The sequence below is a fragment of the Chinchilla lanigera genome, unplaced genomic scaffold, assembly GCF_000276665.1.
Source record: "Chinchilla lanigera isolate Chin_1 unplaced genomic scaffold, ChiLan1.0 scaffold00069, whole genome shotgun sequence".
Lineage (NCBI taxonomy): Eukaryota > Metazoa > Chordata > Mammalia > Rodentia > Chinchillidae > Chinchilla > Chinchilla lanigera.
Window position 1 is genome coordinate 2,728,989 of NW_004955470.1, and position 26,934 is coordinate 2,755,922.

The following is a 26,934-nucleotide window of genomic DNA, read 5'->3' on the forward strand; positions in this document are numbered from 1 at the left end:
GCAGTGGTCTTAGAAGAGCTCCAACTTCTCTCTTTCATGGACCGAATACACATGGAGAACACAATGAACCCGGTTCTGACATCACAGTGGGACTGAGCAGTGCAGAAGGTGATGTGATCAGCAGGCAGATGACAGGGCACACCTGGATCTCATCTTCCTAGATCCAACTTCCTCCTCCACGAAGCCCTCCCAGACCATCCTGCCCAGAGGGCCCCTCCTCCTCTCAACTCCTCCCGTGTTCTGTCACCTGAGGGAAGACATATGACTGGGAGAAGAGAGGCAAGCTCGGAAACACCACAGGGTCATCTGGTCCCTCTGCACCACCGGTTCTTCCTTCACCCTCTGCAGACTGCTAGGTGCAGTTCCATGCCCTGAGGATGCATTGTCGGCCACAGCCGGCCCTCTTGGGTCTTTTATTCAAACATCAGAGAAAATCAACAACAACAGTAACAATGACAAAGCAAAAGATATACAAAAGAAATCGATATTTTTAAAGTTATGATGTTGAAATAAAGAAAACAAATAAGAGTTGTGATAAAGAATACAAAAGGACCAACTTCAGATAAGTGGGGTGGTGACACTGGCCTTGAATGGACAGCCCTGAAAAGCGAGCGGGGCAGGGCTGGCTGATGTATGAAGGTCGGGGTCATCCAGGGACCTGCACATGGGAAGAGCTTGGGTGAGAAAAGGAGTTAGGAGGGGAGACGGGAGCAGACCCAGGGCATCTTAGCGGAGAACAGGGAGGACAATCCAGGCTCTGGAAGAGGCGGATTCAGGATACTGTGGAGTGTGAGCCAATGAGCCCTATTGGTGGGTGACAGGAGGGAGGAGGACCTGCTAGGAGAGGCTGGGAGGGTGGCACAGGCTGCAGGGAGGGTGGGCCCGGTCTGCTGGGAGGATGGAAGTGTTCTCTGAATGTCCAGCCGTGGTCTCCCAGCAGAGATGCGAGGCCCGTAGGACCTGCCGGTCAGAAGGAAGCTAGAAGTCCAGGCCGGGGGTTTAGATTTGGGATCATTGGCATAAAAGTCGTTATTTCAATCCAAGGTGCATGGCGTCACCTGAGAAGTAAAGGAGGAAGACCTAAGAGGGCCTAAGGGAGAGCGGCGTCCAGCAATGGAAACAGGAGGAACCCATACAGAAGGGGAGGTAGGAACTAGGAGCAAAGCTGGGAGAGCGGGGAGAGTGTCTCAAAGGACTTAGGTGAAGTCCAAGAGCTGAGTCACTGGGGGCCTTGGCCGAGCAGTCCCAGGCGAGCCCCGGGCGGGGGTCAGGGTGCAGCAGGTCCCGGAAGGCAGAGGAGGTGGGAAGGTGGAGACAGTGTAAGTAAATCCAGTTATCCGGAGCAACCTGACTCCAACTGTAAATAGAGGAACGAAGAGGCAGCCGTCCAGAGGAGCGGCTGGTGAAGGGAGAAAGAAGGCAGCTCTGGATGTTGCTTGGAGCTGCGCAGAGACTGCAAGAGTGAAACCAAAGCCGGAGCAGCACTCAGGTAGCAGGCGAGGCTGAGTCGGAGCACAGACGGAAGGGACCCTGGCCAAGCTCGCAGGAAGGAAGGAGCGGGAGAGGTCTGGCCAGGGTGGGCGGAGATCTGTGTTGGGAAGGCAAGGATGGTGCTAAGTAGTGCGACCCTGTGGAAGTGGCGGGTGCAGGAGAAGGCGTGAGGGCAAAGTGACGGGGGTGCTGGACGCCTCCTGCGAGCAGTGGGGTCCATGCTGGCAGCATTGAGCGCTGTTTGCAGGCTGCCGTGGTCGACTGAGAGCAAAGAACCATGGCTAGTGATCCTCTCCAGCCAGCCAGCCACGGGGCAGCACGGGGAGGCGATGGGTGGGGGCCCCTCTAGGTTTGGGGTGCCCCTAAGGAGCTGTGACTGGCAGTGTCGAGGACGGAATTCACTTTGGAGAGATCACAGGGAGCCGTGGAGCTGAGAATGGGTGAGAAGACACTGGGGCGACAGCGACCTTGGCTGGCAGGGCAGGCGGTAGGAAGAGGCATTTAGAAGCCAGGTTTGAGCAGGAGGTAGTCGTCCGGGTGTGGCTGCAGGAACAGGGCCATCAAGAGCCTTGGAGGGAGAGACCTGCAAAGGAGGGCAGGAGACAGCTGCAGTGCTGCGTGGCCGGCTGATTGGAGGTGGATGTCACCGAGGCTGCTGATGACATAAGGAGGAGGGGACCAGACTGGCTGGGAGGGACACGCAGCCCATGATACTGCCTTTCACTAGATCCGGGAGCCTGGCAGGACCCCCCGGGTCCCTTTGAGCATCCCTGCCAGCCTCTGCCACTTTCTAGGGTGTGACCCTAGAGTCTGATTTGCCTTCTCCGTGCTCCAGCATCTTCACTTGTCAAAAGGGGAACAATTTGTATTTGTCCCAAAGTCTCTGGGAAGACTAAAGGAAATAACTCTGGCAAAAGTAGCCGTCTTGGTTACTTTTCTATCCTTGCTGGGAGAAAATACCCAACATTCAAAATTAAGGAAGGAAAGGTTTATTCAGCTCACAGTTTGTGGAGGTTCAGTGCATACTTGGCTGGCTCCAAGGCAGAGTGGCACAGGCAGAGGGCAGCAGTTGATTGGGAGACAGAAGAACAGCCAGAGCTGAAATGGAGGAGCAGCCAACAGCAAGCCTCTTTCCCTCCTTTACATTGTATGCAGGCTGCCTGCCCCGGGGCGAGTATAGTCTCACACCCAACATCCCAGCGTTGGACCATGGCCCAATCATAAACTCTAGAAGCCCGCCTCATGACTGCGTGAGGCTTTGAGGGGACATCCAGACACAAACCATAGCATTAAAATGGTGTCCACAAGGGTTAAATATCAACCCTTGCAGTGAGCTGAGTTGTAACCCTCCAAAAGGTACATCGAATCCTAACCCCTAGACCCATAAATGTGACCTTATCTGGGAAAAGCTTTGCAGAAATAATTGAATCAAAGGTGTCGAGCTGAGATCATCTTGGATTATGTGAGCCTTAAATCCAATGGGAAGTGTCCCTGTAAAAAAACAAGGCACAGAGATGCAGGGACACGGACACACGCTCTGCAGGGCAGAAGGCCTTGTGACAATGGAAGCAGAGATTAGAGTGATACAGACACAGCCAAGAAATTCCTGGAGCCAGCAGAAGCTGGACGAGGCAGGAAGGAGTCTCTCCTACAGCCTTTGGGGAAGCGTGACCCTGATTTTGGACTTCTGGTCACCAGAACAGTGATTGAATGTATTTCTGTTGTTAAGCCACTGTATGTGTGGTACCTTGTAACGGCAGCCCTAGGAAACCAGCAGACCCCTCGTAGGTCCGGAGCTCAGTAATCCTCTCCCTGGCGACCAGCATGCACGGCCACCGCCATGTGCACATATGCACGAAACACGATAGCCACAGATCTCCAGAGTGGCCACCGGCACGTGTGATAATGTCAGAGGAGACGGCAGTCTGTCCTTTGGAGTACCGGGGTGCCTGTGGCCTCGTGTGAGGGCCATGTGAGGCAGGAGAGTTCCCTTTTGCTGGTTACAGCTCAGGCCCAGGTCCCCAAATGGGCTTGGAGGAAGCCAGGCCCGCAATGCAGGGAGGGAGGCTGTGTTCCTTAGAGGTCACTAGGTAGCGCTGATTGCTAAACTCATCAGAACTGCCCCAGACAGCAGCAGCAATGGGACAGGCAGCCAGAGGAGGGGAGGGAGGGAGTGTTATATGCTAAATCTGCCTTCGGTGTGTCACCCCTCCCCACCCCCGCGACTTTGGGAGATGGAAGCCTACAGTCAGGATATTCCCTCTGGCCAGGCTTGCTCCTATTTTGGATGCTTTGCCACCAAAAATCGTGGCAGGCAGTGGGGCAACATGGTGCACACCTATAATCCCAGAACTCTCGGAGGCTGAGGTAGGAGGATTGCAAGTTTGAGCCTAGCCTGGATAATTTAGAAATTTAATGAGATCTTGGCTCAAAACTAAACTAAACTAAAATAAAATAAAGAGCTGGGATACAACTCAGTTCAATCCCCAGTATTGCCAAAACAAACAAACAAATAAACAATGTGGCCGGCTTTGAGAGAATAACATTTAGCCCTAAAAAATACGAGAGAGAAGGTTGTTACTTTTGGGAATAGGGAAAGAATTCTACCTCTCTGAAACTAGAGTTTTTATTTGATGTTTCTGGGAAAGAAACCATTTAGCTTATTTTATATAGTTTGTCTGTTCTTCAGAGGATTCACAATCAGGGGGAAAAAAAACATAAATAATCTACAGAAAGTTGTACTTAGTCTTAAAATTGTTGCTGTCCCTTCCCCCACCTTCTCTAATAAGGTCTATTTATAGACCCCCAAGAAGTAGTGTCAGGGAAGAAGAACAAATCTCCATCCAGTTTTACAACAATGAAAGTGCCTTTTCCTGGCCTGAGATCCTTTTTAAGCCAGGCTGGTATTATTTACACAAGTGGATATGCGTGACTCAGGAGGCCAAAGTCCTCTGGGGTTTACACCTGCCCTGGAAGGGGCTGGGCATTTAGGAATGGGCCCTGGCAGGCAGGAAGGGGCTTGGTTAATCCACATGGCTCCCTATGTCCTGCTTTGGACTTTTGCTGTTCGACTTTCCCCTGTGCCTGGCCCTCCCTCCTCCTCAGCCATGAGTAATCGGTCACACGGGCCACACCTGGGGTTTCAGTCACAGGGAACGAGCTTGTCCTCACACCTCAAGCGGTCTGGCTGTCTGGCTGTCTGTCTTCGATCTAAGCTTTCATGGCCCCGGCAGGTGGGTCACTTCCGTGACCTGGACCCAGCTGGAGGTGACAAGGCTGTGAACCAGGAGGACGGCAGAGCTGGGTCCCTTTGATGCTCAGAGAGTGACCAGAGGCGCCTGATGATCAGATAAGAGCCGCAGTGCCCGGGCTGCACGGGCCTTCTGGTGGGCAAGGATGCTAAGCCTAGATTCCTCTGGGAGGGGCTTTTGAGAACCTTCTGCCCAAGGGCCACCCGGTCCCACGGAGAGGCCCTGTCTGAAGTCTGCAGGGAGATGGGGAGCTGCTCTTCTCCCACCCAGCATTTTTCTGAGAGCTGTGTTCTCCCTTAGGTGTTCCTAGCACATCTACTATGCCTGACAACAGGCTTCCTGCACGAGAGGAGCATGACCTGCAGATGCAAGGATTGAGGTTCACACAGCCTTGCCCCTCACCAGGCCTCCAGAGATGAGGACTGAAGTCCTTCCCCAGCGTCCCACACACCCCCAAGGCCCAGCCTCCACAGTTCCACATGCACAGGAGCTGGGCCTCCTGCTCAGCCAGGAAACCTATTACCCTACAAAGGTGGCATCAAGTGGGGGTCTAGGAAAGGCAGCCCCGGGAGGGGCGCATCTGAGCAGAGCCCTGAGGCTGCTAGAGAAGTGTGTGGCCCCATGGGTCTGGGGGACAGCACTTTAGCAGGAGCTGCAGCAACAACATGAGGTGGGAGTGAGTTTGGGGCATTCTGGGAAGCGGCCTACCTGCGCTGCATTCCTGGAAAGCACCCAGAGGATAGGGCTGTAATTCTCCCATGGCTTTTTCTGATGATGAACGAGGACTTCTGTTTGATACTAGTCACTCAGAGCAGATAGCAACTGGCCAGCAGGCGCCGATGCCCGAGTTGCCAGCAAGGCCTCACTCATCTGGGTGTCACCGCCACCCACCCCCATCAGCAGCCAATCGGAGCACAGCTTTTACCAGAGGGACCCTAGGGCTCGGGCAAGCGGGGTGTGGCAGGCGGAAGGGCTACCACAAAGCAGCAGAGGGCCCCTTAACAGAGCAGCCGGAGTTAGAGGCTATCCTTTAAACAGGCCCCATGTTTCCATTATTGAAAATGGCAAAAAGTGCAATTCTGTGAAGCCAGAACTTGCCACTGAGTTCCATTCAGACCCACCCAACGATCAGGTGTTGAGTGCTAACTAGGTGCCTGACATCTTAAGTCCCACCAGGTTAGGAGCATTGGGCAGATCCTCCCTGTGCAGCGGACAGAGACACACTTTCCGACGTCTGCGTTAAGAGCCCGTGGTAGGGATGACACATTTGCCTGAAAGCCAGCAGGAGATAAGACACGGAGCTTGGTAACAAGGGGCTCTCTGCAGACAGCGTGCGAGACCTGGAGTAGCCGTTAAGCACCAGCTGCAGAGTGGGCAGCAGGGGTCCGGTTCAGGGAGGGTAGCCCCTGGGGTCCCCTGAAGGCCACGTCTGGGTGTGCTGCCATTGCACCTTCGTATAGCACTTAGCTACTAGAAATAGTTGCAATTCCCTCTTCCTAGAGAGAGTCTTCAATGAAGAGAGTAAAGTGTGATCTGTTCCCCTCCTAAGTACTCAGGCTTGAAAGGTGCTCTCCAGTCTCCAGGCCCAGCGTCCTTCTGTCCTGGTGTCCAGGGGATAATGATGAGAATGTAAAAATATACGCTCTCCCAGTGTTACCAGACCCCCAGCAATAGGAGGCCAGTGTCAGCACACACGACCCACACCTGCCTTACGTACCTGTTCCCCTTCGGTCCCTTCTGTCCCACCTCTCCTCTCCTGGAGTCACCCGAGGCACCTCCTCCTCCCTGACCTCCAGAGCCCTTGAGCTTTGTCAACAGCAGGCTGTGACTCACCTGATGATCGGGCTCTCCCCAGGCGCACAGCCTGGGGCGGCCTCACCTGCACCCATGGCCTTGGCCCTGAGCTTTCCAGCCCACTCTGTCCTCCCACTCACCCCAAATTTGGCAAGAGGAGCAGATGCCTGTGCCAGGGCAAATTGGCAGGGGGAGGCAGAGATGAGAAGTGGACATTTTGCAACTACAATCCAGATTTAAACAAACAAAAAGCATCTTCTAGTGCGCTGTTGTTCAGAGCCTTCTCCCGGGACAGAGTCACTCGTTCCACAGTGCTGTTGCTGGCCCGATGGTTCCGGAGTCTGCATGGAGTCTGGAGGATGCTTTGACATAGAGGCTCTAGAGCCCAGCCGCACCCTGGAATTCCTTATTAGGGAGGAGTTAGAAAAACTCCACACTCCAGGGAGTATGGGACTGGACAGCAAGTACTGAGCTAGACAGAAAGTTTGGAATTAGGGTTCCACCGTGAGGCAAGCCATTGCTAAAGCTGAAATGCCCTGTGGGCAGAGAGAGACTTGGGCCTGCAGACACACTCCCTCGGGGTGGATTGGACCAGGCCGCATGTGTCTCCCAAAGCCTGGAGCTCTTCTAGGGTAAGGGTACCTCATGGTGCCCCTTGGAGGCAGACCCTGGCTGGCCTCCCCCTTTTGTTCCAGATCTTTTGGGCTCTGAGAGGGACACAGGAGTGGTCAGATACACATGCTTTGAGCCACACGGCCTCAGGTCACATGCTGGACCTGACACTGATGAGCGTGGGCACGCTGGGCACTTGGCCTCAACTCCGTGTGGCTCAGATTCCCTGTCCACGCACCAGGGGTAATGATGGCAGTGACTGCTAAGGACTGTTTGTTCTGAAATGGGCGTGAGACCTTCAAACGGTTCCTCAGTGGTGAGGGGTCCTTGTGGGGGGTGCTGCGGGGCCAGGCGGGGGGTCGTGAAGATTCCCCACAGAGTGCCAGGCCCCTCCCTGGGAATTTCACTGCAGAACTTTCCTGTGCTTTTTCTGCTCACTGCTTGCGAGACCTCGAGGGACGTAGCTGCCCTAGCATGACCTAGCTTTAAGCATTTTTATATTCTCCTCTGTGCTGAGCAGTGCGGTCGTGCTTTAATAGTTAATTTTTTGGGGAGAATGACTACCTAAACTATTAAAATAATAATGGGTAGCATAAGCTAGTATCTCTTCTAGGCTAAGTTGATCTCACTAGGTTACTAGATTGGGGGTCAGTTCTTCTAAATTTGCTTTGAGCAGAGGCTGAGCAGTTATAATTTTGCTTTCCTGGGTCCCTTTCAGTGATGCGTGCAATAAAGTGAGAACATACCCAGAAACTAGGGCCTTCAACATTCTCCTTGGTAATACATTCTAAGGACATGGGGGTTTCCCCAGGAAAGATGAATTTCCAGCAAAAGGCCACTAAGTGATAGACGTTACCCAGAGATTAGATACCATCGTTTCACCTTGTTGGTTTCCTTCTCCCCGCAGCCCCGTTCTGGTCTTACCAGTGGGGAATTCTAACTATCAGCACCCTGCCCCACACCTCTGAATTCGTATTGTTTATAGAGAACTTCTTGCAACCTTTCCAGTCACTCCTTCTGACAGGTAGGAATGAGTCAGCGTTTCAGCTGCCAGCAATAGAAACCAACTCTGGCTAATTTAGCACAAACAGAACCTGCTGGAGAGGCGGGTGCAGCACTCACAGACGAACAGGCAGCTGCTGCTGGCGGCTGAGTGTCCCCCGAGCACCGGGCCAAGGAATGCCAGTGGCCTTAAGGACGCTGCCTTCCAGATGTGCCCTCCTTACCTGGTTTGTCCCAGAGGCAAAGCACTGGGGAGAGTATTGGGTTGGCCACGAGCCTGATCCTTGCGGCACCATCGCCAGGGAATTTCAGAGGCAGAGGAAGATTGCAAGGCGGAACATGAAGGGAAATTTTAGTGGAAAGAAGGGCTTGAGGCCAGCTGCTGGCCCCTTCCTGCTGGCAAAGAGCTAACAAGCAAGGTGCAGGTTTTAAACATTTTTAGTTTCAATCTTTATTTTTATGTTTTGAGACAGGATCTTGCTAAATCACTAAATCGAAGTCTTGATCCTCCTGCTGGAATCACAGGGCTGCGCCACCACGCCCAGCTATTGTGCAGGTTTACAGGAAGAAAAATCCTGTGTACCGAACTAAATCTGATAGATAAGTAGAAGTACTACACACGTTGGGAAACATATTGGAAAAATGGCAATTCTCCCCTAAATTAATACATAACCATTGTAATTCTAAATGAGACCATTTGGAGAAGCTTAAAACAATTCTAAAATGTATGTGAAAGAGAAAATACAGACTCCCCATGACAATTGTGAAAAATAAGGACATTAAAACCGTAAAATTAGTAATTAAAGTAATACAGATTAAACAAAGAGATCAATGGAAAAGGAAAGAGATGAGGAACAGAATCATGTGTGAGGGTTTGATATTACCAAAGGGTCATTCAAGTTGGTGGAAAAAAATGATAGTGGGGGTGGGGAGAAATAGAAATAGATTCGTACTTCCTATCAAGATGTCAATTTTAGGTGAGTTAAAATGGAGGAAACAAAATAAAGCCCTGAACTGTTACATGATGAAAGATATTTAAAACTTTGTCATCAAGTGGTTGAATTAAACAGGATACAAAAATACAGAAACCTAAGATTGATAAAATCTGACTTCTAAAATGATAGCGTCTGCGTAAATACCACACACGGTTAAAAGATCTGCAGCCGAACCAAAACGGACAAACACCAAAAAATTTTAGGCTTTCTATGAGAATATTCACGGGAGCTTTCTTCATCATTGGCTCAACCTGGTGAAAGCTCAGGTGCCCATTCAGACAATGGACTGATTACTCATAACTTTAACATGGATCTCAAGAACATTACGCTGAGCAAAAGAAACCAGACACAAGTGACCACATCCTGTATGAGCTTATTCGTAGGAAGTTCAGAAACAGGCAGAGCTAATTTACGAAGGGGAAAAGCTCAGATCAGAGGTCACTCATGGGGGTGGGTGGGGAGGGACCCCTCGGCAAGGAACTGCAGGGAACTCTCAGAAGTCATGGTAATGGTTTTTGACTTGGGCGACAGCTGTTTCTCTGGTTAAAACTTAGCAAATGGTACACTTAATTCAGCACTGTGTTTTATTGTGTGCAAATCTTATCTCTAATGAAAAACTGTAAGAAGCGGACTCCGAATGACATATATGCTGAGTATTTAGGAACAACATTACTAATACTATACTTCACTTGAAAATGTCCTCCCTGCAAAAAGATGGATTAATGGATGGACAGACAGATAGCATAGCAAAAGTTAGAAGCCAGGTAGTGAGTTCCAGGAGTTCTCTGTAAAATTCTAATGATTTTTCTGTATGTTTTAAAATTTTTGTAGCCGGGCGTGGTGGCTCACCCCTGTAACCCTAGCACTTGGGAGGCAGAGGCAGGAGAATCACAAGTTTGAGGCCAAAGTAAGACCCTAATCTCAAAAAAATTTTTTTTCTTTGAATAAAATGTTAGGGGATAAAAGATAAACAATGACTAAACACAATATGTGAACAATAGCAAAAAAATGCAATTAAAAATAAGCATAATCCTTAAGAAAGAAATGGCAAATGCCAATGCCTACTAGTAAACAGGAGGCAGTCAAACAAGTACCACCACTCCCTCCTTACCCACCAGGCTGAGAGCAATGCATCAGCACGGGCCAGCCGGCATGTTTGCCGGCTAGTGGTGGTGTGTGAAGAGTGCAGTCGCTGGTAGCAACCGGGTCAGTCTGTGAAGCCCCTCCCCCACCTCCCAGTACACCACCAGAGAGCAGGGAGCAGGGTGCTGGCCAGCAGATGTTAACACCCACGCCCCGCACCCAATGCAGAGGTTAATAAGGCAGTGGAGTCCCTCTAGGAAGGAAGATCCATGACCTACTGAAGTCCGAACTACAGATAAAGTTATAGCATTTAGTCAGGGGAGGCTGAGGCAGGAGGATTGCTGTGCATTCCAGGCCAGCTTGGGTTACACAGTGGGTTCAAGGCCAGCCTGAAGTACATAGTGAGGCCCTGTCTCAAAAAAACCCCAAACCAAAGAAGAACCCCACAGCATTTGTAGAAAATACAAAACCTGTCTTAAAAGTATAAACATGTGTGCGTCTCTCTCTCTCTCACACACACACACACACACACACACACATACACAGTGTAGACAAAAGACAAAAGGGTTTGGAAAATGCAAACACGTGAGGAGGTAGGCAACTGGGGGTGGCAGCCAGAACTTGATTTAGAATAAATGTAATTTAAAATGTAATTGGGGCTGGGGATTTAGCTCAACGGCAAAAGCGCCTGTCTGGCAAGCGCAAGGTCGTGAGTTCGGTTCCCGGTACTGGAGAAAAGCCAAAAAAAAAAAAAAAAAATGTAATTAATAAAATATACAAAACTGTATTTACGTATTGCTCACTGAATTAAAATTAAAAGCAGGGGAAAAAAAAAAACTAGGAACAAATTCCTAGGTTAAAATCAAGTTCAATACTTTGCTAGTACTTATTCCGAGAAGGCAAACTATGTCCCTACTTAGTAGGACTTGATGACTTGTGTTCCAATGAGGCTTTCATTTCTCAGCCCCAGTTCAGCTTGTCCCCCCAGGCCCACAGGCTCAGATCTCAGGGCTTCTTCCTTTGGGACAAGCTATGGTCCGATCCCTTGGGCACCAAGCACTTGTCAGTGATCCCTTCCTTGGTCCCCAAACTGGTGCTGCTGATCAGCTTTCTGCTCCCATCTGATTTTCCAGTTGTGGTTTTCTTCTGCCTGAGGCGATCGGCTCACACAGCAGGCCCCCCCCACCCCCAGCCCAGGGCTGGCTCCCTACACAGCTCCTCCCAGCCCCGTACCCAGGGCTGAGTCATATCTGACTCTGTGGGCAGACAATTTTGCCATCGGTCCCACCAGCCACTTCAAAATGTAAAGCGTGGCTTGCTCTTAAGTATACTACACGGCATGCCATCTCCAAAAGACCTGTTATGACCGATAAAGGGCAGACGTGTGGGTGCGCACACCCGCATACATCCTCACCCGTCCTCCGCCGCCGCTGATCCGCGACAACAAACCAAACGGCTCACCGAAACTAGTTGAAAGTTTTATTTATATAAAATTCATTAAGAACATAAAAGATTGAGTTTCTTAAAAAAATCTGCAGTTATTTACAGCAGTATTGCACAAGTAAAGTGGCAATTACCCTGTCAAAATTTGTCAGTGCAAAACACAAGCCAGCCAGGGAAATTGCGATACAAACGCTACATATGCTGGGTCCTAGGAAACCTGCTGATGGATCAGTATACAGGTGGATCAGTGCTATTTATAAATGGGTAGGTACCTGATGAGTCCGGATACAGTAACTAGTGGTCACAGAACCTGGACGTAAAACCTAACAGCTCCTAAAGACTGGGATCCCCAAAGGAAAGTAGTCAAGTTACCTAGGTGGGGACTTGAGGATGTTTCTTTCATACAAAGCTGCTTGGGGCGACCCCAGCTGATTTAGCGTCACGTGTGGTCACAACCTCATTCGCACAGGCATGTGTGCGGAGTGGACACACACAGGCACCAGGCTCAACCAGCAGGGGTCGGTGGCAGAAGTGTGTCTCCAGGCCCACCGGAAGTCCCCAGCGCCTCCCTGAACTTTCACATCTGGACACCCAGCAGGGCCCCGACCTCTCTCTCATCGCAAGGGATGGGGAATCAGGAAGTGGGCACGGACCTGAAGCAGCAGCCTGACCAAACGCGGTGATGGGGGATGGCGGCTTTTCGCTTGCTTCTGAAGATAAAGTTTGGTCCACCCACACCTCAAAGCACAGGAGCCATGGAGCAGGTGGGGAGAATTCACTCATCAGTTGGCAGCAAGGGACCCGAGGTGACCCCAGGGTCACTCTCAGAGCAACGGTCCCTTGTGACACCTGTGCCTTCCCCTGGACAGCCACATGGCAGCACCCCCAGAGGCGGCACGTTTTTCTTTCAACACTGAGTTGTCGGGTAAATTTTCAATGAAAAATCTTTTCCATCTGCTAATACTTTTTTTTTTTTCCTTAAAGATATGGCCTGGAGTTAGCAAATATGCTTCGATGAGAAGCTGGACACTTTGAAACAAACAGAAGCTTGATGGTTATTTCCAGGAGTAAAAGAAAAAAATTGTTTTGAGACAGAAACGATGTAGTCCAGGCTGGCCTCAAACTCATGGTGATCCTCCTGCCTCAGCCTCCCAAATGCTGGGATCAAAGGCATGCACCACCACGCCTGGCTCTTGGGAGTAAAATTCTATAACCTGTCAGATTTGTTTACCAAAGCCCAAGAGCTGAATACCAGGAGCAAAGCTGGAAGCCACAGCGGTAAGGGGACATGGTCCGCACACACTAAGCTGCCACCTCCCGCCTCAGGAGCTGAGGCAACTCTCAGGGTGGTGGGGGTGGGATGGGGGTGTCAATGTCAACACTTTCAAGAATTTAAGACATTAAATAAGCAGAAAATAAATATACAATATTTCTACAAGTTACAGCATTATGAAACAGTAGGACACATTACACAGAAAAAGAATCTACAATATTTACAATCCTTGATTCTGAAAAAGGCTTAGAAAAACAGTGATTTTTTTACTCATTTACGCTATACAAAACTTTACAAGAAAGGTAAAGGAAACACAATTGCACACAAAAATTTGGCTCAGTTGGTAAGTAAAATATAACCTAATCTAATAAATAGTCAAAAATATGTACACTATTAAGGGGAAACAGAAGAAAATTGTATTCTACCACATACTCTCTTTTAAATCAAAAGGAACTTTAAATTGGCTTTGCAACCCCCTCCCCAATTCTTCATTAACTTGTTTCTTAGAAGGAAAGCCAAAGAATTAGCCACAAAGCCATTTTGTGTTTATTGCATTTCGGTGTGAAGTCACAGGACACTTTTTACAAACCTCACATGGAGAGGTTAACAAGGCACAAAACCCGCATCACTTTTTTTTTTTTTTTTTTTTAAAGGATCTACAAAAAATTTAAAAAATAATAATAAAAATAAAAGTAAAAGGTATACCCGCAGCAAGGGGGCACACTTCTGTAGGGACGCATTCGGATAAACAGATACAGTACAGAGACAACCAGTCATCTCTTAAGTTCTGGCGCCAGCATCTTGTCCTTTAATACTTCTGCAATTCATAGAGTCGCCTACATCCTCAAGAGCCACTTCCCCCGCCAGCCTCGGGGCTCTGAGGCCACGGGCAGAGGTAGGTGTGCTCATGGGCAGATGAGGCAGGATGGTCTCCTGTCCGGCCCTGGCTGCACCTCGCTCTCTGGGAGCCCCAGGACTGAAGAAATGTAAAGTGCTCCAGTCCGAGGGACCGGCACCGAGCAGAGATCTGGGAAGGGGTGGCCCAGAAATGTCTTTGGTGTGTGTGTGTTTGTGTCTGTGTGTGTGTGTGTGTGTGTGCGTGTCTGCCTGTCTGTCTACAGGGCCGTGACTGCAACCCGGACACCACCATACAACTGTGGGCTGTGTGGGACCCTGCAGGCCGGCTCCAGACACGTCAAGAAACAAGCTGAGCTCCAACACAGCTTTCAAAATATTTAAAACTCAAAGCGTATTTTAGGGAAAAAAATGTTTAAAAAGGAAAAATATTTGGAATCAAATCACCTCTACCTAAAGGAAAAAGTGTATAGACAATATACATATATACACATATATCTATATACACACGTATATAAACTTACAAACATACAAATGAATGGATTTTCCCGCTTTAATTTAATGGGAATACACTGGTCCCCGGTCAGGCAAAAAATAAATACCACAGCTGGGCACCGCTGGCATGTTGGAAAACTCCTATATTCCTTTTAAAAAGTTGTTTAACGATTCGTTTTCCAAAATCACAGAGTTACAGGGTTCAGACGCCTCCCTCCCCCTTGCTCTGCTCCCTCATCTGTGTCCCTCTTGGGTCACCCAGTGTCTGCTTGATTGTCCTTTTCTTTCACTCACTGGCTTTTGAAATGACTGACAGGGTGTGGGCTGGCCCTGCATAATGTCAGCGGAAGGTAGGCAGAGGCACTGGTAGCCTGATGAGATCCAACTGTCCTAAAAGGATGAGACAAGCAAAACGAGATGCCTCTTTGAGGCTGAAGAGACATCTCAGACTCCGCCCGGGATTCTACTGGTGAAAGCAGAATTAGGTCTGTTTCCAAGTGGGCTCAGAGAGGTGGGACCAAGTAGAGGCATTACAGCCAGTGCCTTGGGCTGGATGAAAGCCGGGGTGCCCGGGAAATGGCCAGCAGACACCTGCCCCGTGGGGTGGGAATAGGGTCCCCAAGACTGGATGTGCAGTGAGCCCTGTGACTTCCGGGTGTGCAAAGGGGGCCAGGCTTGGTCTCCTGCTGTCACTGTTCTCACCCCTCCCAACATCTAAATGCCAGGTGCAGCCAACACTGAACTCGTCCCCGTCAGTCTGCTGGTGACAGAGGGATGAGCTGGGAAGGATGCAGATGCGTGCTCACTCTGGTTCTGACGCGGGGACTCTTCACGCAAGCACCCTGGAGCAGACCTTTGAGCAGCACCCAGACGGGCTGGGTGGGCATCACAAACAGGGATCAGGAAAGACGTGCAAAACCACTGGAAATTTTGCCACCGATAAAACTGAATGCAAGGAGGTAAATAAATATTTACAAGATGGGAGTGGTACACCCTCAGCCCCTTTAATCAGCTCCATTTCATAAGAACTCTTTTGGTATTAATAATTAGAAAAAAAAAGTTCAAAGAACTTTGGAGGAAGGGAGTGACGTATCCTACCTCTCTCCCAGGTTAAAAACTCTGTAATCTAAAAATACACTAAGTCAGCGTTATAAATTAGCTGGCTCAGTTTCCACTGCTAGGATTACACAATCCTCTGAGGTTCTTAAAATTTGAGTACAAAAATCATTCACAAGTTGGTTAAAAAGTTTCCACTTCCTTTCTGAAAAACTTGTTATTAAAGAAGGTGGAAAAAAAAAACCCCACATCCACACACGGCATGTAAACACCATTCTAGCATACAATCCTGATCCAAAGAACCATGATTTCGTACATTAAGGGAAAAAAGTAAGAAAAATCCTCCCTCATTTACATTCACAACAAACTTCCATGGGAAATTCTGCCGTGTGGTGATGAACACAAAGTCAAGTTAACATGTCCGGCGCAGCAGGGTCGCCGCGGTGCCTGCTTTCTGCACACCTCTAGGGAAAGAGCCTCTGGCCGCGCGGAGGAGCAGCAGCAAGAGCCCTCTGGCTGGGCCTGTCGGGTGACACAGGCGAAATGTCTGCAGGTATCTTGGCTCTGCGAGGACCCTGTCAGTGCATCCTCCACACCAGGCGGACAATGTAACGTAACAGTCGCAAGATAACCATTTGGGGCTGGTCTTCAGCTGCTTGGTAATGATTCAAGAATACCTGAAACAATAAAAGCAAAGCTTGTTAGTTCTCCCCTCACTTGGGGGCCGAACACTGCCGCGAACAACAGTGGCGTTCTGATAGCTCCGGGAAGACTTCCTGTGTCCCTGGAGCACCTATCTCTCCCTGAGGCTGTCCAGGGAACACATTTCCATTTCCCTGCAGAGGGAAGGTGTGAAGGGCAGCCTCACCCTTGCAGGTTTTCTCCCGCAAAAAACCAACAACCAAAAGAACACTCAAAACACTCAAGACGATCCTTGGGCCTCAGTGCTCCAGTGTGGACACAGGTGTGGGGCAAAAACAGTTTTCAGTCCCAGAGCTGGAGTCCCAAGGAAAGAGGCAGGGCCAGGAGGGGAAGAAAGGAGTTGGTAGGCCTAAAGGCTCTCACTACCCACATTCATTGACATTCAAATAAGTTTCAGACTCCCTCAGGGGTAAACTTCTGGTAGCTGTAATTTATTTAAGAAACCAGTGATTTGGGGGTAATTTGCCCTAAGAAGCTAAATAAAGTGGTGCTGCAATGCGCCACTGGCTGCTCCAGGCCACTCTGCTGTGACCTGGCAGGGTGCTGGCAGGCACAGACGCAGGCTGAGTCACCCCCTCCCCACGTCTGAGGAGGGAAGAGCAACCACGGGCGAAAAGGCGCCTCTCGCTGGTGACCAGCTTAGGTGCATTACAGGCTGAGAAGCTGCTTGAAAGGAAATCGCCGGGCTGGCCACCTGAAGGCATCAGAGCCTCAGATCCTCGGGTCGTCCAGAGAGATCATCTGTGGGTTCCGGTTTACTTTGCAGCGTAAGGACCAAGCATAAATTCAGCGAAGCAAAGGGAACGCACGTAACACACCGGCCTTGATGCCTTCTCTCCACACGTCGAGCTGTCCAACCTGGCTCCCCTGCAGGTCTGAAGTCAGCCCTGGCCAAGCCCATCACGGCAACTCAGCCAGTCAGCCGGCTGCGGGACGGCTCACAGCCCTCCGCAACCCCCCTCTGTCCTGGTGGGAAATGTGTCCAAGGCGCAGTCTTGGGAACCACCGGCCATGAGTCAAGCTGGGACGCCGCCTGTCCCCTCTCTGCCCCCAAACGCCCCCTCCAGACACTCCAGCCGCGGCGGAGCTCCCCCTCACCGCTGTTTACACAAGCTCTCGAGCGCCTGCTCAACACAACGGGGCTGTGATAAGGCCAGGGCATTTCCCCTTTTCCTTCCATAACAAGGCGGGAGGAAATCGGCTTTATGTCAGCGATTCCTGTGGAGGCCTCCGTAACCACAGTCTGCGATTTTTATCGGCTTTACACATAAGATTGCTTTGTTTTGATTTAACTTTCAAAATTACTTTGCTCCTTCTTGTGTGAGAAAAATTAAGGGGAAGGTTAATTTTGGTGTAGAGTAATATTAATAGGTTGAAAGAGGCTTATTCAAAACAAACCACAGCTTACTAAAATGAAGAACGCGCATGCTGGACGGACTGAGCCACCCATCCACGGTGGGAAGTCTCAGGCCAGGCCGGCGTCCTCGCCGTTCCCTGTGTCCCCCGGGAATGAGGCTGCCTGCACGCCCACGGGCAGGGCAACAGCAGCAGGGGGGCTGGGCCGCCTGGGGGACAGGTTCCAACTGCTCACGCTTGGCAGTGTCTAGGGAGAAATCTGCCGCCTCCTGAGGGGCGCAGGGGTGGGAGACGCGGGGACTCGCAAGCAAGGAAGAGAAGACGGTGCTGCAGCTCCTCTAGGTAGGCGGCGTCAGGACAACGGGGCAGGGCGTGCACTCTGTGCAGGCCAGCGATGGCTGTGGACAACACTGGACGGAGGAGGCCATCAGCACGGACTTTAGGGCCGTGCCAGCCCAGAACGCCCGCGATGGCTGGCACAGTGGCTCAAGCTGCTGCTGGCCCAGAGCTCGTGGTCCACGCTGCACCGAACGGCTGGAGGACAGGGGCTCCTGCTCTTCAGCCTGGCTGTCCTGACACCTTGGGCGGCACAATCCGTGTGGCTGATACACGAGCCTGGGCCTGGTGGCGCCAGCGGGGCCAGATGGTCCCGGAGCTGCAGCCAGGTAAGGAAGAGGAACCGCGGAGCTCTGCAGGTGGCCAATAGCAGCAGCTGGCTCAGCCACTGTGACATCCTCACCAGGGACCTTGGTGTTGGGTGACCTGAGGGGTGAGGGGCGAGCTCGAAGTAGCACAGACCCTGTGGTTCTGGGCAGGACGATACATCCAAGACAGAATATGGAACTGGGCCTGAAAATAACAAGCACTGTGCAGTGGGGACCACGCGTTAGCTGCCGGTGTGTGGGCAGGACGGACCAGACGCTGAGCTGGCGTGCGGGTGGCCCCTGCTGGTGCTGCCGCACAAGGACAGGAGGAACGCACCCAGGGGCAGCAGCGCCAGAACCATCTTCCCGGCCCGAGCTCTCCGCAGGGCCACTCTGTGTTCAGTGGCTCCTACTCAGCTCCAAGGGGCCTCTGCGGACCCAGAGCACATTTACGCTCCACCACGCCTACGCTGCATAGTATGAAAAAGACACTGTCTTTCCTAACTAAGGGTTCTGAAAACACCGAAGAATTAAGGAGTTCCACCTCCCTCCAGACACTTCTGCTCCCTGGGCCTGACAGCTGTGGCCCCAAATTCACACACTCTAAACGGGACCGGACGGGAGGTGGGGTCTCAGGAAAGTGACCAGGATGAGCCCTTGCCCCGGGGCCTACAGGAGGATCGAGGGCACAGACACACAAGGACAGCCTCGTGAGGACACGGGAAGGCCATCTAGAGGTCAAGGAAAGGGGCCTCGGGCTTCCAGATCTGTGAGGCAAGAGTTCTGTTGCTTAAACCACCCTCTCTCCGGCGCCTTGCGACGGCAGTGCTAGTGACCTTTCATTTATCCATCCGTCACCATTTCTGTGAAAATGACACTTCCTAGAGCAGACAGACCTGGGTACCTCTGTCTCAGTCCACATTGTCAAAAAACTTAGCAGTCTGTTACAGTGATGCATTTGGGTGCAGGGGGCTACCTTAAAAAGACCCAAATCTGCCACTAAGTACAAACAACTGAAGTGTCCACATAGGGCAGCTCCCACCCTCCTTGCACATGCATGGGCACGCGCACACACACGCCCCACTGTCCCGGAGCAGTGCCCACTTCTGCTAAGAAATTTTATCTCTATGGTCTAAATCAGTAGCTATATAAGGGCCGGGTCATTTGGAGCAACTGACTTTCATGGAGGTTCCACATGTTCACAGATTTGTGTTTCTCTCCAGGAGCCCTGAGGCCCCTCACCGGGCCTCCCCGTGATCCCTGTGTCGCCAGCCGAAGATAATAAACCCAATTATATGACAGGGACAATACCGAGGTAAATAAGGTGGCAGGGAGCAGAGTTTGTCCGCAGAGGTGGGCGGAGGAGCCGGGCAGTGGGCGGAGGAGCCAGGCAGGAAGGCACCAGGGCTAATCCCTCCTCGGACCCTGATGGAGGAGTGCGGCCTGTAGGCTGGACTGCACTCGGGAAGGGCTAACAGCTGGGGACGTACAGTAAGTGGTGAAAAGGGATTTGATTTCTCGTAATAAACCGAGATGAATGACGACTCTGAGCTGCAGGACCGTTCCCCCATGGACTCACCCCCCACGGTGGAAAGACACAGGACTTGGCGCCTCTAGGTTCTGCCAGGGCAGGCCCAGGCACTCTGCTCTTAAGATGCGAAATGCTGACATTTCTACAGCAGTGTGGCAGGGTTCTCGCAGGGATCCCCGGACGGTACCCTGCAAGTCCACAACACTGGGGACACAGATCTGGGTGGCCAATGGAGGAGGGGCTGGGGCAAGGGACTGCCCTTGAATGGGGCTCAAGGCCACTTCCCAGGGGAGTAGCTGGCACAGGGAGGACCATTGAATGGAGACAGCAGCATGGATGCTCCAAGACATGCCCCGTGGGGCGGGGTGTGACTGCAGAGAACCACAAGCCGCCACTGCAGCCCAAGCTCCAGAACCATCTCCAAGTTACACGTGGGACAACCAATCTAGTGCAAGGGAATTTAATTACATCTTCATACCAAAATATTTACAGCGAAACAATGCTCTCTTGCTCCATCCGGGGAAGCAGGTGCTGAGGAAACAAAAGGGAACTTGACTCAAGGTTGCCCGAGGCACCTGGCCAGGTGGACACCAGCCACCCACAGGCTGCAGCTCTGGGTTCACTTCCTTCTCCGGTAGAGGGAGATGAGCTTGGCCTCTGAAGAGCTGAAGTACGCACAGCAGCCTTTCAGACCCTGGGTGCCCAAGCATGGGGACTAGAGAATCACCCACTGCCACTGCTAAACGCAAAGACTGGGCAGATGTTTCTAATTCTCCAAAACAATCCCATAAGCCAGTGTAGCTCCCCCCACTCTGTGACTGGCTGGAGGTGGCAGGGCCAGGATATGCACCCCAAAGTCTATACTCATCCTGCCAAAAGGACAACATGGGTATCAGCATGCTTCAGACAGAGGCCAAGCCACCTTCCCTCCCTCGGCATGAGCCTGGAGCCCAGGCAGCCCCTCATCCCTCCAAGAGGAAGGAAGCTCTGCTTCAGACTGAAAGGATGCCTCAGATCGCACTTATGAAGGGAGAAGAGGGTCCAGCAAGTGATTTCAAAGCTCAGCTCAGACTCTAGCCAGTGCAGGTGATAAGCCCATGAAACCAGGCCTCAATAGCAGGGCCAAAACTCAATAAATACTTGACAGTGTGGGGCAGTTTGCAGTGAAAAACAGATGTGCCCAGCATGATAAAAATAAAGGTTACGAGAAATCAGAAATCTAAGAAAGACTCATCTTGAGCACCAGGGGTGAGATTTACAGCAACAGAAGTGCAGGGCAGGTATGAATCTCCTGGCCGTCAAAGTAACATGGTAAACATGACAGTATCTCCATTATTCTATTAAAGCCGGCTCAACTCCAAATTCTCAGAGACAAATACAAAAGTCTGGTGCGGGGTTACTTAACACAACTCAGATGCACAGGGATGTAACTTGGTCAAGAACTTGCTTGTTAGCATTTCAACACTGAAGGCCCAAGGTATCAAACTTTTCTTTTGCTAAGCAGATTTATTAGCAAGCAGTGGTAATGTTACAGCAGACTGAATTCTAGAGTGTGGAGGACTCTGACGAAGGGCAACTCTGCTCTAGATCCAGGCAACTGAGAAGGTGATGTCTGCTCCTTAAGTGCTCTAGACGAGCACCCAGGGGCCGGAGAATGCCCAGCGCCCTGCTGGCACTCCCAGGCCAGAGCTGCAGCATCCCTCCGCCTGCTCACCCCTCACAGCCCACGCTGTGTTTATTTACACGGCAGCCGAGTGCGACAGAGGTCAGGCGGAAGGGCCAGCAAGCAATGAGCACCACATGGGCCTCCTCTCCACTTTCAGACCAAGAACCTAAGTCCAGCATGGCTCAAATTTCAGAGCACACTGCGCCTGTCAGGTTGGACAGACATCACCCAAAGACCAAACTCAGTGTCTATTTATCACCATGGCAACAAGGGCATTTCATTTACATAGCTTCTGCCTAACAGCTTCTGTGGCACACAGCTGCAGGAGGTGGGGGTTGTCTGGAGCAATGCAGTGTCTCCAAAGACCAGCACTGCAGGTGAACAGAGCTGCAGCCACACTGGTATGGTGACAACGAGGTCTTTAAATGTCACCTAAAAGCTGTGTTTTCATGAACCAAACCTTTATCTTATTTTCAATGAGCCGTTTCGATTTCAGATCGCTTCTCGGCCTTTTGGCTAAGATCAAGTGAAATGATTTCAGATAAGGCATTTTGCGGGACTAAAAATCACTTCTCAAGTTCTCTCCCAGTTGGGGCTGTGTGTACCTGATATTCTTCCAGCCGCCCCACACACACTTCTACTTAGGGGTCTTTAGCTCTTGGACCCCAGGGCCCAGGGCCAGAGCTGGCCTCTGGCTGCTAACTGGGTGATCAGCTCTTGTGTTCGAAGACCGTGGCCAGCCACTAAGGAGCTGGAGCCTGCTCTTCCAGCCCCTGTGAGAGGCCCTCACTGAAATACTCGATGCAGAGCAGGAACACTCTGTTCTGAAGTGCCCCAGCCTCAGAAAAATGCTAAGTGAGACGTAACGCGCCTTAACCACAACGAAAACCTCTCCGCCCTGGTTCAGCTGGTAGAAGTCTAGCAAAGGGTGATGTAAGAGGGTTATTATTTTTGTACGTCTGCAGAAGGGCCAAGCCTTCCTCTGTGTGCATCTTCATTTCCTCCTCCAGAGATTAAAAAAATCACCCTGTTAGACCTCCCTGAAGTCCCCTTCAGACACCTGCTTCTCCACCTGGCCGTGTGTTAATGGCCGAACAGCCTGCAGGTGTGGCACCTGCCATGCTGATGGGACCCTCACACATGGTGGGGACCAACACCAGGGCAATCAGCCTGACACCAGCCAGTGCCCCAGCGCCCCATCTCACACATTCACGTACAACCAGCCAGACGCAGCACATACCCGTGCAGGCAGACATGCTCCTGCTTCACAAGAGGTTCCAGGGCATTTGAAAGACAAACAGGCAAACAGAGTCCCTGATTTGCCAGGGCTTAAAAAAAAAAAAAATCAGACCCCAAAGTCACTGTGCTTCTCCAAGAGTCCTACTGTCCCAGGGGATCACAGTCCATCCTCAACAAGTCACAGCAAGCCCTGTTGAGACCCTGAGCACAAGTTCTCCCAAAAGTAGGGGGAAAAACCTGAGTGCTCACCACCTCCTGTCCCTGCACCTGTGGCACTACTAGGCGTGGCCCAAGATAGGTGTGGAAGGCTCCTAAAGCCAGACGAGCCAACCGCTTCCTCTAGTCCAAGGGAAACACTTCCAAAACCTGACAACGGCGTTACAAACGCCAGGCACAGATTTAGCGCTGGTACCCATGACTGCTTTGGCTGTGAAAAGTGCCATTCTATACGCCCCTCTAAGTAAAGTCGGGGCAATTCTCCATTTCATGAGTTAGATCTAAGTTGAATTTCACACTGGATATAGCCTCTGAATAATTTATTTTCACAGACAGTAGCAGAAAGCAGCTTATTTTATGAAATTCCAATAATCAGGGAAGGAAGGCTTCCAAAGAATGACGCTGAGGACGCCCACGTCTGGGTTTGTCTGGGCACCAAGCAAGCTCCAAGTTCAGCCTTGCCACTGAACGTTACTCACAGGACCCTGATGTCTAAAAGCCTGGGTCAGGCAGCACAGGGGATCCTACTTCTTAGGAAGGACAGGCACATAAAGGTCAAGTTCATAGTAGCACGGCAAAACGTGAACGCATGGCGGCTGTGGACACTTCGGCTAAGCTTCTGTTTAAGCAAAACTGCTCTGCAGGCCACCTCTTTCCTCTGCTTTATCTGACTCAGGGCTACACTTTGGTCTACAGCACTTCAATCAATTCATGCCTACACATGTCTGGGACAGAGAAGGAAGTAGGCAGTGTAAACAAAAGATGCACTGTTTCTTGTGATCAGACAATGACAGAGTCTTCACTCACTTCCTGCCCCCTCTGCAGAGTCCATCAGAGCTTCATTCATGGCTGTCCACTACTGTCTACCGCTGGAGTATCCCCAAGTCACTGCAGGCCGAGAGCAGCCTCTCTGGACTGGACAAGCTGACCATGAGGCACGGAAGACAGACCCCAGTAGCAGTGAGGGTGGGCAACGGCTGTGGAAGGGGTCCAGTGACTCCAAAAACAAAGCCTTCATGGTCTGAAGGGCCCAGCATTGCTCCACTGGCCCAGAGCCAAGATGCCCACCTGAGTGGACACCGAGCCTCCAGAGCCAGTGTTCGCGCTGGCACAGGGCCATGACCTGCACCCGCTGACATCACCTCCAGCAGACAGGCCAGCACGTGCCCTCACGCAGCTTCTGAGTCTCAGAAGGAACCAGCGAGGCCTGCTTCTGAGCACAGAAACCCGGCTGCCTCTGTGGTGAGGCTCCCTGTCCCCAAGGGTGAGGCGGCTTCAAGGCACCGGCTGCCCTGCTACCATACAGATGACACCACACCGCTCTGCTAGAAGCAAGGTGTTCGCTTCTCCAGCTCTGGGCTAGAGAGCCAACGGCTCGGACTGCCTCTTCCCTCCAGGCCCCTGGCACCCCTGTGTTCCCCAGCGCCCCCCCCCAGCATCCCTGTGTTCCCCAACCTTTCCCGCCTGCTACAAGTCCGTCCCGTGTATGTGCCCCATGCTGCGATGGGGACACAAGGGGTGGAGACGGTCAGCGCACCCTGTGGGTGTAGCCAACTCAGTGACCAGTGCCTCCCAGGGCCCCATCAAACCCCAGTGCTTGAGCTGTCTCGCAGCCACGGACGTTCAGAGGGCTGCACAGGCCCGGCTGGGGAGACACCAAGCTTCATGATAAACACTGAGAGCAACTAATGCATAATAGTCCACAGGACAAACCGGAACCCGCAAACCCAAGAAGGCAAAGGAAACAAATTAGAGGGGTGAGAAGGAAGTACCACCTCTTTTACAAGCTCTTTGCTGCCATTAAACGAAGGACTATTAACTCCACAGCGGAAGACACCACCCTCGACAGCACCAAGAAGGGGCCAGAGGGACACCATGTGCGCCTCTGGAGCCAAGTGTAAAGCCATGGCCGCATCACACAGAAATATTGGCAAACCAACTGCTTTGAGGCTGTGGTTTCCCAGCCCCTTCACAAAGGGCACTGTCACAGGGGCGAAGGCTGAGAAACATGCCACGTTAATGGAACAAGGCACAAGGCAACAAAATTCAAGGACTGACTCTAGATTAAACCTTGGACCAGAAAATACCTTTGTAAATTTTTTGGGGGGGCGTGGGGATACAAAGGCCATTTGGGAACAACACTTCCTGATTTTGATAGCCACACTGTGGTTCTGCAAGAGGACCCTCTTCTTCCCAGCAGAGACACACGAGAGGATGAGGGGCCAGGAGAGGGGACCACGCAGCAACAACACACACACGGGTGTCAACGGCATCATTAAAGCAAACGTATAACACGTTCACACCGGGGACCCAAAGGTGGCAGATGAGCGGAGTTCTCTGTGCCTTTCTGTCAACACTGACATGCACCTGAGGATATTTCTAGATCAAAGTTGGCAAACAATCTCCACGATGTGAAGCAACGAGGCTCCGTGGCAGCTCCCTGCCGGCCGGCCGGCGGGGTCACCAGGTGTGAAGAGAAAGGGCGAGACGGGGGCAGGTGCTCACCTGTGCCCCCGCCTCCTCCAGGGTTTGGCCTCACCTTTGCATTCCACAGGCCACCACTAACATGCGACAGCTACGCAGTAAGTCCTCTGTTTCTCTCACTGGACAAACAGGAAAGCACCCTGTCGGGCTTCATGAGGCTAATGGCAATGAAAGACCAGTGCTTTACAGTAGACTGTGAAACAGTGTGAGGCAAAACAGACAAAAGGAAATATTCAAAGAGGCTGAAACCGCCAGGAAGCCACACGGCAGTGCACGGGCACCTTGCAAAGGCAGCAGGTCATCCGAACAGCACTGCAGACTGCGCCACAGCCTCCTCCCTGCGTGCGGCAATGGGCCATCCCTGGCATTACCGACAATGGGCTGCTCTAACCTACCAACTAGCAAGACAGCCATGGTGGGTTTAAGGGTCACCATGGCACTGCCCAGAGTCCAGTGCTCTGAGCTGGCTATTTGTATTTAATCTGGAGAATGTATCTGTCCTCGTTTTGGAGAAATTATGCTATAACCTACAATGTCTCTAGTCCTTTCCCTCAACATTCCAGCCTGCTAAGAAAGCTGAAGTCCTTTCTTCGTGACTAAGCTTTAGCACTGAATGGTATTTTTAAGATATGCAAAATAAAATGCATAATTATAAAATCTTGCAAAATAGTCTAATAAGCTAAACGTAAATTTGTTTCAACAAAAGCATGGGGAACGGTAAGTGCCACCTCAGCCAAAAATACACACATGATCTTCTTCTCAGACGCCTACTTACACATGACACCGAGAAACCACCCTGGGAGAGAGGGAGGCCACACACACACACACACACACACACACACACGGATGCCACAGCCTCATCCTCAGCGTCAAGGTAAGATCATGCAGGCCCATGTCTCCAACCGTGCACCACCACAGTGTCAGCCTTTGTCAGGGGACAGCCGCAGGTGGGTGGCCACCACCTTCAGCCCATGTCTCATCCCTGCTAGGGAGCTACGTCCCTGGGCCCACCTCGGCAGGCCCCTGAGAAGTCTTGTAGTTGTGAGTTCACACTTGTGGTTTAAAGAGAAACTTTTTCAAAATATTCTTAAATACACCCAGTTCTGCAGCCAGTGGCTGTGTACGGCTCGTGAGAACAGGAGTTGTGTCGCACAGTGAGGACACTTGGGGACCGGGGCCCCTGCAGAGCCACCTAGGAAACCTGCAAAGCCCCTGTGAGACAGAAGCCACCGGGCCTAGTGTGACAGCAGTGTGTCGCACTGGCTCAGAAATGACCTGTCCTGCTGGATTCTAGACCCGGCCTGGAACCAGGGCTCTAATGCAGCCGCCTGCTCTGCTGAAGGGACCTGTGTCTTCCTTGCTTCCGCATGAGGGCCAGCCTCCTGAACACACAGCCCTATTTCTGATGAGAACCAAGGCTGGCTGCATGCGGGAACATCCAAATCCCAAGCACTATGGAGAACGTACGATAACTAGTGGTAAATTACAGCATCAACCAACTTTCCAAAAACAAAAAAATTACCATTTCAGATGGGGGCTGCCAAGCACTTATGTTCTGTGAGCTCACCCATGGCAGGGAGGATGCCAGGCATGTGCCGGCTGAAGACAGTCTCCTGAGAGTTTCCTCAGCCCATTCATCAATGTGGCACTTCCCGTTTGATGACAGAACTGTGACTGCAGCACACTTCCCACCAGCCACACGGACACGCACACCACAGAAAGACAGGAAAAGGAGCTGACGGGCAA

The 26,934-nt window shown here is 51.5% G+C and overlaps 1 protein-coding gene and 1 long non-coding RNA gene across 3 annotated transcripts in view; one reads left to right on the forward strand and one right to left on the reverse strand.

Moving 5' to 3' along the window:
* Positions 1–15,593, forward strand: part of LOC106150291 — a 49,608-nt gene extending 34,015 nt beyond the window's left edge. The window contains exon 3 of the long non-coding RNA XR_001237017.1: positions 12,656–15,593. This is a non-coding gene — a long non-coding RNA (uncharacterized LOC106150291). The remainder of the gene's footprint in view (positions 1–12,655) is intronic.
* The window catches only part of Bcl2l11 (BCL2-like 11 (apoptosis facilitator)), a gene marked incomplete at its 5' end in the record, with an annotated part of 39,544 nt that continues 24,303 nt past the window's right edge, over positions 11,694–26,934 (reverse strand). For both annotated transcript variants that reach the window (XM_013522762.1, XM_013522761.1), the window contains 1 exon segment: positions 11,694–16,027. In XM_013522762.1, coding sequence (XP_013378216.1) covers positions 15,929–16,027 — 99 coding nt within the window.